Source organism: Anopheles darlingi, chromosome 3 (genome assembly GCF_943734745.1).
Source record: "Anopheles darlingi chromosome 3, idAnoDarlMG_H_01, whole genome shotgun sequence".
Taxonomy (NCBI): Eukaryota; Metazoa; Arthropoda; class Insecta; order Diptera; family Culicidae; genus Anopheles; species Anopheles darlingi.
The window spans coordinates 65,363,124-65,375,187 of record NC_064875.1 but is presented as its reverse complement, the minus strand read 5'-3'; the positions used below and the strand labels follow the sequence as shown (position 1 = coordinate 65,375,187).

The 12,064-nt window shown below is 51.3% G+C and overlaps 4 protein-coding genes across 5 annotated transcripts in view; 1 reads left to right on the top strand and 3 right to left on the bottom strand.

Moving 5' to 3' along the window:
* LOC125955711 (zinc finger protein 845-like) lies at window positions 1-1,571 on the bottom strand. The gene is made up of 3 exons (XM_049686855.1): window positions 1,542-1,571; window positions 1,134-1,470; window positions 1-752 (listed from the first exon to the last, which is right to left on the bottom strand). Exons 1-3 carry the CDS (start codon window positions 1,569-1,571, stop codon window positions 1-3), a joined length of 1,119 nt encoding a protein of 372 aa, XP_049542812.1.
* A 194-nt stretch (window positions 1,572-1,765) lies between these two features.
* LOC125955298 (transcription factor grauzone-like) lies at window positions 1,766-3,305 on the bottom strand. The gene is made up of 2 exons (XM_049686398.1): window positions 3,124-3,305; window positions 1,766-3,061 (listed from the first exon to the last, which is right to left on the bottom strand). The coding sequence occupies exons 1-2, from the start codon at window positions 3,232-3,234 to the stop codon at window positions 1,850-1,852; spliced, it is 1,323 nt and encodes a 440-aa protein (XP_049542355.1). The 5' UTR covers window positions 3,235-3,305; the 3' UTR covers window positions 1,766-1,849.
* Window positions 3,306-3,565: 260 nt separating this feature from the next.
* On the bottom strand, window positions 3,566-5,204 carry LOC125955294 (zinc finger protein 883-like). The gene is made up of 2 exons (XM_049686393.1): window positions 5,052-5,204; window positions 3,566-4,977 (listed from the first exon to the last, which is right to left on the bottom strand). Exons 1-2 carry the CDS (start codon window positions 5,148-5,150, stop codon window positions 3,568-3,570), a joined length of 1,509 nt encoding a protein of 502 aa, XP_049542350.1. The 5' UTR covers window positions 5,151-5,204; the 3' UTR covers window positions 3,566-3,567.
* Window positions 5,205-5,302: 98 nt separating this feature from the next.
* Window positions 5,303-12,064, top strand: part of LOC125955251 (protein KIAA0100) — an 8,757-nt gene continuing 1,995 nt past the window's right edge. For both annotated transcript variants that reach the window (XM_049686290.1, XM_049686289.1), the window contains exons 1-4: window positions 5,303-5,475; window positions 5,561-8,330; window positions 8,398-8,541; window positions 8,609-12,064. The exon at window positions 8,609-12,064 is cut by the window's right edge and continues 702 nt beyond it. In XM_049686290.1, coding sequence (XP_049542247.1) covers window positions 5,414-5,475; window positions 5,561-8,330; window positions 8,398-8,541; window positions 8,609-12,064 — 6,432 coding nt within the window. In that variant the 5' untranslated portion in view covers window positions 5,303-5,413. The remainder of the gene's footprint in view (window positions 5,476-5,560; window positions 8,331-8,397; window positions 8,542-8,608) is intronic.

Genomic DNA, 12,064 nt, shown 5'->3' with positions numbered 1-12,064 from the left:
TTAGTTCTTACTCAACTCCCTCTGTTCCTTTAACCGCTTGTTAGCTGCCCATTCGACTGGATGCTTATTTTTGCGGTGGCTAAAACGGTTGGCTTTCGAGTTGAAGGTGATGCCACAGACTTCGCAGGAATAGAGTGGTTTACCGGTGTGAGAGGCCATGTGCTCTCGAAGGCTGGTTTGCCGTTTGAACCGTTTGCCACAGTAGGTACACTCGAACTTCTCCTCCACGTGTACGCGCTGTTTGTGATTCTGCAGCGCTCGGCTATTGGGGCTTTCGTGCTGGCAGATATCGCACCGGAACACCTGTCCATCCTCGTTGTGGATGAAACGGATATGCTTACGGAGATTGTACTTCCCGTTGAACCACTTCTTGCAGTACTCGCATTGCATGCGATCTACCAGCTGCTCCCCCCGATGCTCCTTGATGTGCCTCTCCATGGCCTGCTTCGTGCGAAACAGTTTTCCGCAGGTGGCACATATCTGCTGGTTATCGTCGCTGTGCATCTGTGCTAAGTGTACCCTCAGCGATTGTTGGCTCGACAGCACCTTATTACACAAATGGCACTGTTTTCGGACGTGCAACGTCTGGTGCGTTTTCAGGAGATACGTCTTTGGAAAGGAAAGCTGACACACTTCGCATTTATATGGCCGATCCTCTTCGCTGCCGTGCGCTTTGGCCATGTGAAGCGCCAAGTAGCGGCTTGATTTGTAGCTCTTCTGGCATATTTCGCACCGTATCGTCCCAATGTGGGCTGCAATGTGGTCGAGCAGAAGATACCGCCGAAAGAACTGTTTATTGCAGCATCTCACGTACCCCGCAGTGCCATGGGCTTCACGATAGTGATTCTGCAACTTCACAAAGCTATTCAACGACATTAAGCATAGCTCGCACTCTAAACTGACATACTCCGCAATCCGTTCTTCCTTTTCGTTAACGTTGTTTTGCTTCCTTGGTTTCGGTCTCTCCACCGGGCTGAGGGTTTTCTTACGATTACGCTTTCCTGGCGGGCGTCCTCTCCGCCGTGGTTTCAACTCCTCTTGGCCCTCACGTGCTACAGCCACCACCTCTGGCTGGCTTGTTGCTTCATCATCAGTCTTTGAATGTACTTTTTCACTCCTTTCATCGTCTTCACTCGCGAACCCTTTATCATCATTGTCACCACCTTCATCATCCAAGCTGTTGTCATTGTTGTAGATCTCCACATCCTGTTCGTCTTCTACCGGTTGTGATGGACTATTCTCGTCATCATCATCATCGTCACCATTGTGTGCTGTTTCCGCTAGGATTTCGACGACACACTCCTCTACTCTGGGTTCGGGAAGGAAGCTGGCAATCGGATCTTTGTCGTTCTGTAGAGCCAGCAGTAGCATTTGATTGGCTTCCACATCCTGGTGAAAGGTGTAGAACGAGTTCACCGACGATTGGCATACGGAGCAAACTTGATTCGGCAGAGCATTATCGACGAGTATCTAAGGGGAAGATAACATAAACACATCCAATTATTAAAATATTCGCGCGGCGGACTCCACCTCCCAATTACATTGAACTGGAACAACGTCGCTAGTTTCATATAAAATTCGGAATCCGACAGTGAAATAGAGTTACTACACTCCAAAAGAGTTAAACATAATCGACACTTTTCTTTCATTTTGCCCGGATTGCGGTCGTTGGTTTTGTAAATTCTGAACTAAAAAGGGCTCCGAACAAAAACAACAAGACAAGACTCCAAAATAAGAGATCCACAAGTCACAGTTTCGTCAAAAATGTTTGTATTTTCGTTCAGTTTTTGAAACTCTCGTACACTATTTTTACTACTAAATTCAGTTAGTCACTTCTTTATCGGTAAGCTTATTGCTCTTTGCTAATGTCTGCCTCGTTGATTCTTTGCTCTTGCAGTTCGGTTTGTGACGGTATGCGCCCTCTCTGTTCCGTAAGATGCTTGGTACGCCGGTGAGCGTACAGGTTACCGTTGGAGTTGAAGGTAGCCCCACAAGCCTCACACGAATACAGCGGCTGTCCCGTGTGCGATGCGATGTGTTCCTTGAGATATATTTTTCGCTTAAATCGCTTTCCACAGTATTCACAGCCGAACTTTTCCTCCACGTGCACCCGCTGTTTGTGGTAAATCAGGGCACGGGTATTGGGATACTTGTGCAGGCAGATGTCACACTGGAACTCCTGTCCCTGCTCTACGTGGATGTAGCGGATGTGCTTTTTCACATTGCTCTTCCCATTGAACCACTTGCTGCAGATATGGCACTGCACCTTTTCAATACTTTGCTCCCCACGATGCTCCTTGATGTGCCTCTCCATGGCCTGCTTCGTGCGAAACAGTTTTCCGCAGGTGGCACATATCTGCTGGTTATCATGCCCATGCATTTGGGCCATATGCACTTTCAGTGCCTGATAGTTCGATAGCGTCTTCCGGCAGACCGTGCATTGCTCCTGCACATGCCGCTGCAGGTGGGCAGTAAGCAGATGTTGCCTCGGATAGGCCTGATGGCACTTGTCGCATTTGAATGGCTTGTCTTCCTTCTTAGCGTGGTAGATCAGCTTGTGCAGCTCCAGTGTTCGGTTGCATTTGTAGCTTTTCTGGCACAGGTTGCAACGTAACGATCCTTCGTGCATTCTGATATGCTCGAGAACCTGCGAACGTTTTGTCAATACCTTATCGCAACACCGCACATAGCCACGCTCGCTGTGTTCATTTTTGAAGTGCCGCTGCAGTTTGGCGAATGTATCGAGCTCAACCGAACAGATCTCACACCTCATATCATAGTACGTGCGTATAAGATCATCCTCCGATTTGTGGGTTTTGTCAGGGTCCTCGGAAGGATCGTGATTATCGTTGCGCCCATCTACACTTTCCTTTTTTTCCACGGCCAGTTCAGCAGTGCATGTTTCCAATTCAACCATCTCAAACATTGAAGCCTTGCTCGTGGACTGTTTGATGAGCAGCTCTTGATTGGTACGCACTTGCATGGCGTACGCGTGAAAATCGCTCATACGATCGGAGCATGCACTGCATACCAGTTCCGGCAACGTGGGCAGAGTTTCGATCTAAAAAATGAAAATGAACAGAAGATTCTCAACAACACCTTTCAATTCTTAGCTTGGCTTACCGTAAACGAGAACACATCTGCAGCGATTTCTCGGAATGATGTATCTTCGATTGAGGTGCGCTCCCCAGATGAGCATCTTTCCAAGCACAATCGGCAATGCTCGTCACTCATGATTCCACTTAGTGATAGTGCTGAACCCAGAAACGCCGTATTTGAGCCCGGAACATCCGGCGTTTATTGTTTCGTTCCGGATTTCATTTAGGAAAACATCCTCGGCCGTGACGCACTCTGTAGTCTGTCATTTCAAACAAACTCGTAACGGAATCGCAACGGTAATCGGGCCGTAAAAAGGGGATTTGGAAATTATTCGTTATGAAAGTACACTCTGCAGCGACACTATCCCAACATTTATAATCTTTCTTTCAAATATCTTCCCACGATGGCGCTAACGAATAAAATGCGATAATCGGATCACTAAGGATTATTAACTTTATTCGCTATCCACTACGTGATGCGTTCCGTCTTCCGTTTGGCTGCTGCCCATTCGTCGGGATGCTGCTTTTTCGTGTGTGCGTACATGTTGGACTTCCATTTGAAGGCAACCGTGCAGTGCTCGCAACGGTACAGATCCTCACCAGAGTGGACGGCTCGATGTTCACGCAAATTTTTCGCATCCTTAAACCCGCGGCCACAGAAATCACAGGCATATTTCTTCTCGACGTGCACCTTCCGCTTGTGACTATCGAAGGCCAACTTGTTTGGGTAGCGTTTTCCGTTATTACACTTCGTGCAGACGTACTCCTCGTCCGTCGTTTTGTGCTTCACCAGGATGTGCTTCTTAAGGCTTACTTTACTCGCCAGCAGAGCGCTACAGTAATCACAGCGATATTGTTCCGGCACGTATGTGCCCTGGTGCTGCTGCACGTGCTTCGTGAACGACAGCTTCGTACGAAACTCGCGCCCACAGGTATCGCATATCATGCGTCCTTCGGTGCTGTGTATCTTCTGCATGTGAATACCGAGAGCCGCCTTACTGGAAAGTATTTTATCGCACTGCGGGCACGGGGCCTTCACATGTCGCGCAAGGTGCGAATTGAGCTGAAACCGATGCAGAAAACTTCGATGGCACTCGGTACATTTAAATTTGCGTTCCGCGCTGGAATCGTGGGCCTGCTGACGATGCCGTTGTAAGTACTCCTTCGAGCGGTATTGCTTACCGCACAGATCGCACGCGAACTGCTTCGGATTGAGATGCACCTGCTGGTGCTCGAGCAGATCGCAGCGTTTGAACAGTTTGCGTTCACAGCAGCGCACATATCCGCTACGATTATGCCGCACACGGTAGTGCTTCTTCAGAGCCACGAAGTTGTCCGCTCTGTGAGGGCACTGTTCACAATCCAGCTGAAAATAGTCTGCAATCATTTCGTTTTCTTGCTGCATTTTGATTACAGCCTCACTCTTGATTTCTCGTGTTCTTTTGAGACCCCTTTTGTTCAAAGCATCGTTTTCGTTCTCTTCGGATTCCGGTTCTTCGTTGGGTTCATCGTAATTTTCTTCGCTATTCTGGTCTCCCTGTTGATCAATTTCTTCCGTCTCCAGATCGTTTGCTGTATTGACGATCATCGTGTCGCACTGTGATTTCTGACTCGTCAACTCACGACTTTCAGTATCTGAATCTATGTTGAGCTTATTTTGTTCTGTCTCCAAAGAGGAAGCTGTACCGAAGGCATCCGTTTCGAAGGGCGATTCCAGCTTAATCTCTTCCACTTGAATGAATTCCGTTTTCAGTTGTGCGTGTAATGCCCGTAACTTCTCCTGGTTCTGGAGCACCGCATTGGAGAAGCTGTAGAAATCTTCAACCTGGCTAAAGCACTGTCGGCATACGTTCACCGGAAGCGAACAGTCGGGATCCAGCTAAAAAAACGGAAGGAAACGTTTGATTTGAATCCAACAATCCGGTGTTCTGCGGTCTGTGATAAGAGAATTACCTGGAAGGTAAACACAGGCGGTAGCTCCTCAACACGGGACACCATTACGCCTTCACCGTGTTCCAGACACAAGCGGCACTTTTCCATAAACTCTTCCATCGGCAATCGCAAATTTCTTCATGAAACTTCTTCAGGAAACGCACGCCGAGTTTTCTCGCGTTCTAAATTTTTTATTTTTTTACTTATTGTTTTCATTTGACATACGTTTGTTTACATAAAAGCGATGCGTCACAACACCTGGAGGATTTTCGGCAGCCGAACGGAGCCCGACAGAGGAGAACTCTTTTCTGTATAAATTAGCATAAATTTAGCAAAAAATCCCTTTCCATCCCGTTGCAAAGTTGGTGAAGAATGGTGCTAGCATGATGCTACAGATTCTCTATGTGCTGGTGCTCTCGGGGCTCATCTACCTTGCGCTAGCCTGGTAAGTAACTTTGCCGTAAACACGCACGCAGCGATCCGGCTCCTTCGAATTGCTCACGGTCGCCCCTTACTTCCGATTCCTGCAGGATATTGCCGAAGGTGATCGGGTATGGGCTGCGAAAGCTGTACAAGATCGAGATCAATGTGGGCCGATTCGCCTTTCCGTTATCGCTGCGTGATGTGACCGTGTGCAAGAGCGGCTATTCGGTGCAGATCGACGAAATAAGTCTGCAGAGTAGTTTCGTGAATTCGGACGTTTCGAAGCTGCTGTCGATCAATGTGCGTGACCTTCGTATCAATAAGGACATCAAGAAGAGTCCCGTGGTTACCGGTGGTGCCGGTACTCCAACCAGCGGGGGACCTTCGTCACCCAGGAAAGGTGCGGCTAGTACGCCACCTGCAAGCTATGGCCAATCGCACGATATGGGCTCCACTGTCGCGGCCACGAATGGCCTGGCCAGCGAGCAGAAGATTTTGGATTTTCGAGAGAAGAAGGTCTCGCCACGCATCCTCAAGTTCGCCCAGTTTATGGCGATCCATATTAACAATATCGCGGTGGCGCTGATGAACAGCGCACAGGATCCGGGCTGGTGGTTGCATGCGACCGCCAAGGAACTGCATCTCGATGGAAGCTTGGTGCACAGCACGAAATCATTGCTCGTGTCGGCCTCACTGTGCGATGCCCAGGCCAAGATACTGCCCAAGCGTCCGGAAAGTTCGCGAAAGGCCGCCGACCAATCTCAGTCGTGTCTGGGCGAGCTCAGCTTTGGCATTGCGCTCGATGGGGCGCTTATCGTCGATGGGCCAATGTCGCTGGAGAAGCTTACGTTTGCAATGACCACGACAAAGGTAATCCTGCACGGTGGGCTGTACGAGTTCATTAAGGATGTGCAAGCGCAGAAGCATCGGCAACGGGCACGGTCTAACTCGCTCAGGCCGCACGGCGCTGGTTCAGAACACGGTTCTGGCACAGCTGGATCGCTTTCTAGTCTTCCATTCAACGAGGTATACGAACGGATAGCCCCGATTATACCGAAACTGTTTTCGCTCAAAATCGAAAACACCACCATCAGTGCGGTGCGTGAAAACACTTCGAACGATTTCTCCGCCTCGCTGCAAACCTTTGCCGTATCGGGCAAGTTCAGCCCGAACCGTGGCGCTGCGATGGAGGACAATCCTTTGCCGCTGGTGTACGTTGGGTTGCAGCTGCAGCAGCTCGAGATCGATACGCGCCAGGAAAAGCTGCTGTATCTGCAGCAGTTCAACATCGACTCGAAGCTCGAGAATAACCTGCTGAACGTGTACTCCAAGCTGTCCTCTTTCGTGCTGATCTACAATCATCGCGAGATCTATGGTTGGATCAACGCTAACTTTCTATCGAACGAATCGGCAGCAGCTGGAGTTTGCAAGAGCCTAAATCCAAAGAGCCATAAACCGTCTGCCATCGCTACCGGTGGCGGTGGTCATGGGCATGGTCGATCGAGACGTGCCAGCTTCCTAGGCAGACAGTCCGCCAGCGGTAGTGGTCTGCTCGATCAATTGCTCAAGCGCATCATCGTGAAGGGCTGTGCGGAGCTGTGGGACCTAACGACAGTCTTCAAGTTTGGCCCGGGACAGGTTTCTTCGATTTGCTGCGCTCACACGAAGCTGCTGCTCGATCAGACTACGGAACGGCGCAGCAAGGTGTACCAAAGCCGGTTGCTCAATCTACTGCTCGATCGTCGGCACTGGAGTGCTGAGCTGCTGATCGAATCCGTCTGGTGGTCGCTAGGCTCGAACCTGTCACACAAGGAAAGCGCCCAAAGCTTAAAGAAAAGCCACATCCGCGGTAGCCCGTTCTTCATTGCGATGAGCCTGAACAAGCTGAGCAGCTACGGGGATACGACAAAGTTGGACTTTTCCGTACACACGTTCCGTCTCGAGTACAGTCCCGGCTTGGCAGAGTATCTGGTTCACGCAAAACGCTGTCTCGAGCAGTACCGTACCCAGCAGCAACAGCAGCAGACGCCGCATGTGAAACCATCAACCGCCTCGTCGTCACACCGTGGAGGGCACTCGTCTAGTTTGGCGTTCGTGCGCGATCTGCTGGTCACGGCACGGGTAACGGATGTTTCCGGGTTCCTGTTCAATCAGCACGAAACGTGCGTGCTGGCCAATCTGAACGAGCTGACGGTGGGTAAATCGACGAGCAAGAATTTTGTCCGTCTCGATGGGTTCCAAATGGAGATACTGGATTTCCGGCACATCTCGGGCTGCGAGTATGGATCAGCCGAGTTGCAGAACGTGTTCGCCAACGTGAAAGGTGTGCGGGTGGAGCTGGTAGAAGAAAAGGAATCGTCCAAGATCGAGCTGCGATTGCTGGAGCATACGGTCATCATGTGGAATGCCAATCTGCATATGCACCTCGTGACGCTATTGAAGGAGATGCAACAGCTTCGGGCTGATTTGAAACCAAAGCCCATACCCGAGCCACCACTGGAGCTTCCACAGACGGCTCCACAGCTACCATCTGCTTCTGCCAGTGGTGATGGGATGGCAGAAGCCGCGAAATCATTTCTACGCTCGCTACCATTTATCGTTTATACGGACTCGAGCGTTGAGATCGGTATCAAAATCAGCGATCGGCATTCGATGCAGGTGTTCGTCGAGAATGCGTACGCACTACGCAACGAGCAGTGGATGCTTTCGATAGAGAATATTGCAATTAAGATCGATGATCAGCATATCTTCACCGTTAAGGGTCTGTACGTGGAATCGGCCGATCGGGTCGATCTGCTGTGCCAGGAGCGGCAAAACTATGAACAGTTTAAGCTAGCTTCAAACCGAGCCTGGTTAACATCCATTGGTGGTGTGAAGGTGAGTTTTGCGATTGATTAGCAATCAGAGAGAGAGATCCTTAATGATCGTTTCGTTTCCGTTGCAGGTTATATTCCCTTATGAGCACGATTTCTACGGGGCCATCGTGAATGAGTTTGTGTCGATCTACAAGTGGCTCAAGGTGGTACACAACTACAAGAAGAAACCGTTCACCGTCGATTTACCGCTACCGAGTGATATGATCATACAGGTATAGGCATACTAGAAGGTAGCTTCGTCGTCGATTCGATGCTAATGATGTTCCATCCGTATTGCAGATTAAGGAGTTTCTGCTCGAGATGAGTGACGATCCGTTCGAGGTAAAGCTGCGCGAAAATTATGTCCTGCTGCTGGATGAGTACCACGAGAGTGTGAAACGGAAGGAGTTGTTCGATCAGAAGATCGAGCAGCTGTGCGCGGAACGGTTAATGCTACCGCCTGGGATGCTGGAAGAGCTGAACGCGAATCTGATCAAGAAAAATTCAGAAATCTATATCCAGCGATCAAAGAAGATCTCGGAAACGGGGCCACCGCGAACGCGACTTATCGCTTGGGTAATGACCGATCTGGAGATTATGGCGATGGCAGATCCGTCATTGCACGGGGCCGAAAATGCGATCCGGACGATACGCATGCTCGATCCGGACAGTCCATGGCCCGACGAGGGTATCGAGTTTGTCACGCTGTGGTGCCGGGCGGTTGACATTAGCTGTTCCGAGTGGATGTTTCTGCTTCGTGACTACCCGCAGCCCATGTTTCACGTGAAGGCGATGCACCTGTTCGGTACGCTGGCCGGTGCTGAGATGGCACCACCGCGACGGGCGAAACGAGATGTCGAGATTGAGATCGGTGAACCGTTCGGTACGCACACGGTACAGCGGAGCATGACGTCGATCAAGTTCTATCACGACTTTAACTGGGATCTCGACTATCTGGCGTACGCGTTCGGACCGTGCTGGGAACCGGTGATGGCTCAGTGTAATCTGATGATGGAGAAGATCTCGGCACCCTCCCGTGACCCTAGCCCACCGCTACCGTTCTGGGACAAGATGCGGTTGCTAATGCACGGCCAGTTGTCGATTCTAGCGAAGCAGTTTACGATCCTTCTGCACGCGTCACTCGATCCATACAATACGACCGAGGAGATGGAGCTTACGTGGAGCAACTGTGGGATCATGTACTCGAACGCTCGGCTCATGTTCAAGGGTGATCTAAATATCTACGTACGAACGGCCTCCCAGTACGATGATTGCCGGGTGCTTCATTTGCCGAACCTGAAGCTCACGTTCAAGCTGAACTGGGTTTGTCTGGCAAATCCGAACGATCACCACTCGGTCATACCGTGCGCACCGGATAAGCTGCCCGAGTACAGCAGCAACCAAGTGCACGATTCGTTCCGTGCGTTCCGCTCGCAGCATCTCAACATATGGGTATCGTTCGAGATCAAGCAACCGACGTCCGATATGGACATCCCAAATCTGGTGCTGTATGGTAGCACGCTGCGGTGGTTTGAGAGCCTGAAGCTTATCTTGTCCGGTGTTACACGGCCAACGCGTCGCGGACCAGTCTTTAACAATGTGCGGCCAAGGAAGAAGCAGTTGAGCCGGCACTATCGCAAGGCGAATCTGCAGATGAGTCTGCAGCGATTCCAGATCTTCTACTGGATGTCACATGCGCTGAATCGTGGTTTTCAGCTAAGTGGAGGTCGCATTACGTTGAGCTCGGAGCACACGCTTACGCTGCAACCGATCGATGATGGGTTGATTCATCGACCGCGCGCCGACTGGTCGGTAATGTATATGAACTGCGAGCTGAACGATTCGGAGATATGGCTAAGGACGACGCTCTCTACCAACGGTGAATGTGATCAACGGGCGGATCGCAGCAACTCGGAGAGCTCGGAAAACATTTCGACCGCTAGCGGGGACATCTATCGGTACTACTTCCTGAGCGTGGCGAAAGTATCGTACGGGCGTGAGGCACTACTGTCGACCAATGGGAACGAGCGCGAAAAGGATACACCGACGCACAAGCTGGTCGTGTATGATCTGAAGGGTGCCTGGACGAAAGATAACCGTGATGTGGCTTTCGCGTTGTTCGATTCGCTGGTGAAGAGCCAAAAGCTCAAGAACAATCTGTCCACAGAGGCGCTCAAGTGTTTCCGTAAGGAAGGTAGTGCAGCTAGTGGAAGTGCTGTGGGTGCTGCTGGTCCCGGTGGAAGTGCTGGCGGGGCCGGTGGTACACCGTTGAAAGCGCGCACCGGTGGTCAAGATTTGCACTCTGGAGCAGGGGCGGGTAGCACGGCTGGTGGTGGTGGTGCTGGAGGGGCTGGACGATCGGTAGGGAAGGCGCAACAATCCAGTGATAGCCTGGCGATGCTGCAGCAGCTTATCCAGGAAGCGGAACACAAGCCACTGGTGTACAGTGACGATCAATCCGCGCAGACCCGCCAACAGCAGCTGAAGGGTCTTCAGGCGTACCAGGAGGGTGACGTGATGCACTACAATTGGGCCATCTCGCTCGTCAACTCACAGGTGCTGCTGAAAGGCTGCGAAACGTCCGGCTATGTGATACTGAGCGCGGCTAAGGCAGAAATCCTGCAACGCGTACATCGTCCCGTTTGGCGCGATCATACGATCGTCTCCAAGACGACCTGGGTCGGTTCGCTCGAGTGCATGCAATACTACGCTACGGTCAGCGCGAACGAGGGCGATGCGCATGAGATGGCGGAAATCATGTGGCTGAAGGTGGACAACATTCAAGAGAAGGATCGCGAAGTGACGGTAATTAGCGAGTTGCCCGATCTGCCGCATCTCGTCGGTAGCGGCCAGAGCGTCGGTGGTGTCGTCTCGGAAACGGTCGGTGTGCTGGGCGAAAGTTCCTATAGCAAGGGTCAAAAGCCACCGATACAGTTACAGCGTATCGTGTCGCGGTGTAAGTGTGAGTTCTTCTATGTCTGCTACGGTGACACGAGCATCGATCCTGGTACGATCAGCGAAGTACCGCCACTGCCGGTGGAGGAAACGCTGGTACCTTGGGAAAGTCAGGACGAACCGGTCGATGCGTTCACGCTGATGCACCATGATCTGGATGTGTGCACGAATTCGCTCCAGTACGCGATGATCCTGGATATTGTTAACAATCTGCTGCTGTACGTGGAGCCGCAGCGCAAGGAAGCGCTGGAGCAGCTGGCCAGGATGCGGTTTCAGCTGCAGCTGTACAGTAGCGAGGATCAGAAGCGTCCGATACAGCATATGCAGACGGAGATCCGGAGTTTGATGTCACGGATACGCTGCCTGGAGAAGGACATCCATTTCATCACGAAAGCCCGGCTGGAGGAGGGTGATACGGAGGAACTGCGGGTCGAGTACGAGGACGTACATAACCGGATACTGACCTATAAGGAGCTACTGACGACGAAGAGCGACGAGCTGGATATGATGCTATCGTGCTACAACGAGGCTCAACTGTCGGCTTCCAATCGCATGGCTACCTTCCGAAAAGATAAACCGGTTACGATCGTGCGCGCTAACGAAATCTGCTTCAAACATGCCCAGTGGCGCCTGACGGAGGCCGATGGGCAGATCGGCATAGCGGATCTTATCCTGAGCAGCTTTTTGTACACGAAGAACTCGAAAAGCGATGACTCCGTCGACCATTTGCTCGAGTTGGGCTACATACGTATCAATAATCTGATCCCACGGGACTACTACACCGAGGTGCTCTGTCCGACG

Coding starts and splice junctions, on each gene's coding strand:
- LOC125955298 (XM_049686398.1), bottom strand. CDS start 3,234: ATGAGTGACGAGCATTGCCGATTGTGCTTGGAAAGATGCTCATCTGGG. Junction 3,062..3,123: donor CAGATGTGTTCTCGTTTACG/GTAAGCCAAGCT, acceptor TTCATTTTTTAG/ATCGAAACTCTGCCCACGTT.
- LOC125955711 (XM_049686855.1), bottom strand. CDS start 1,571: ATGAAACTAGCGACGTTGTTCCAGTTCAAT. Junction 1,471..1,541: donor CGACGTTGTTCCAGTTCAAT/GTAATTGGGAGG, acceptor TCTTCCCCTTAG/ATACTCGTCGATAATGCTCT. Junction 753..1,133: donor TGATGATAAAGGGTTCGCGA/GTGAAGACGATG, acceptor ACCACATTGCAG/CCCACATTGGGACGATACGG.
- LOC125955294 (XM_049686393.1), bottom strand. CDS start 5,150: ATGGAAGAGTTTATGGAAAAGTGCCGCTTGTGTCTGGAACACGGTGAA. Junction 4,978..5,051: donor CGCCTGTGTTTACCTTCCAG/GTAATTCTCTTA, acceptor CCGTTTTTTTAG/CTGGATCCCGACTGTTCGCT.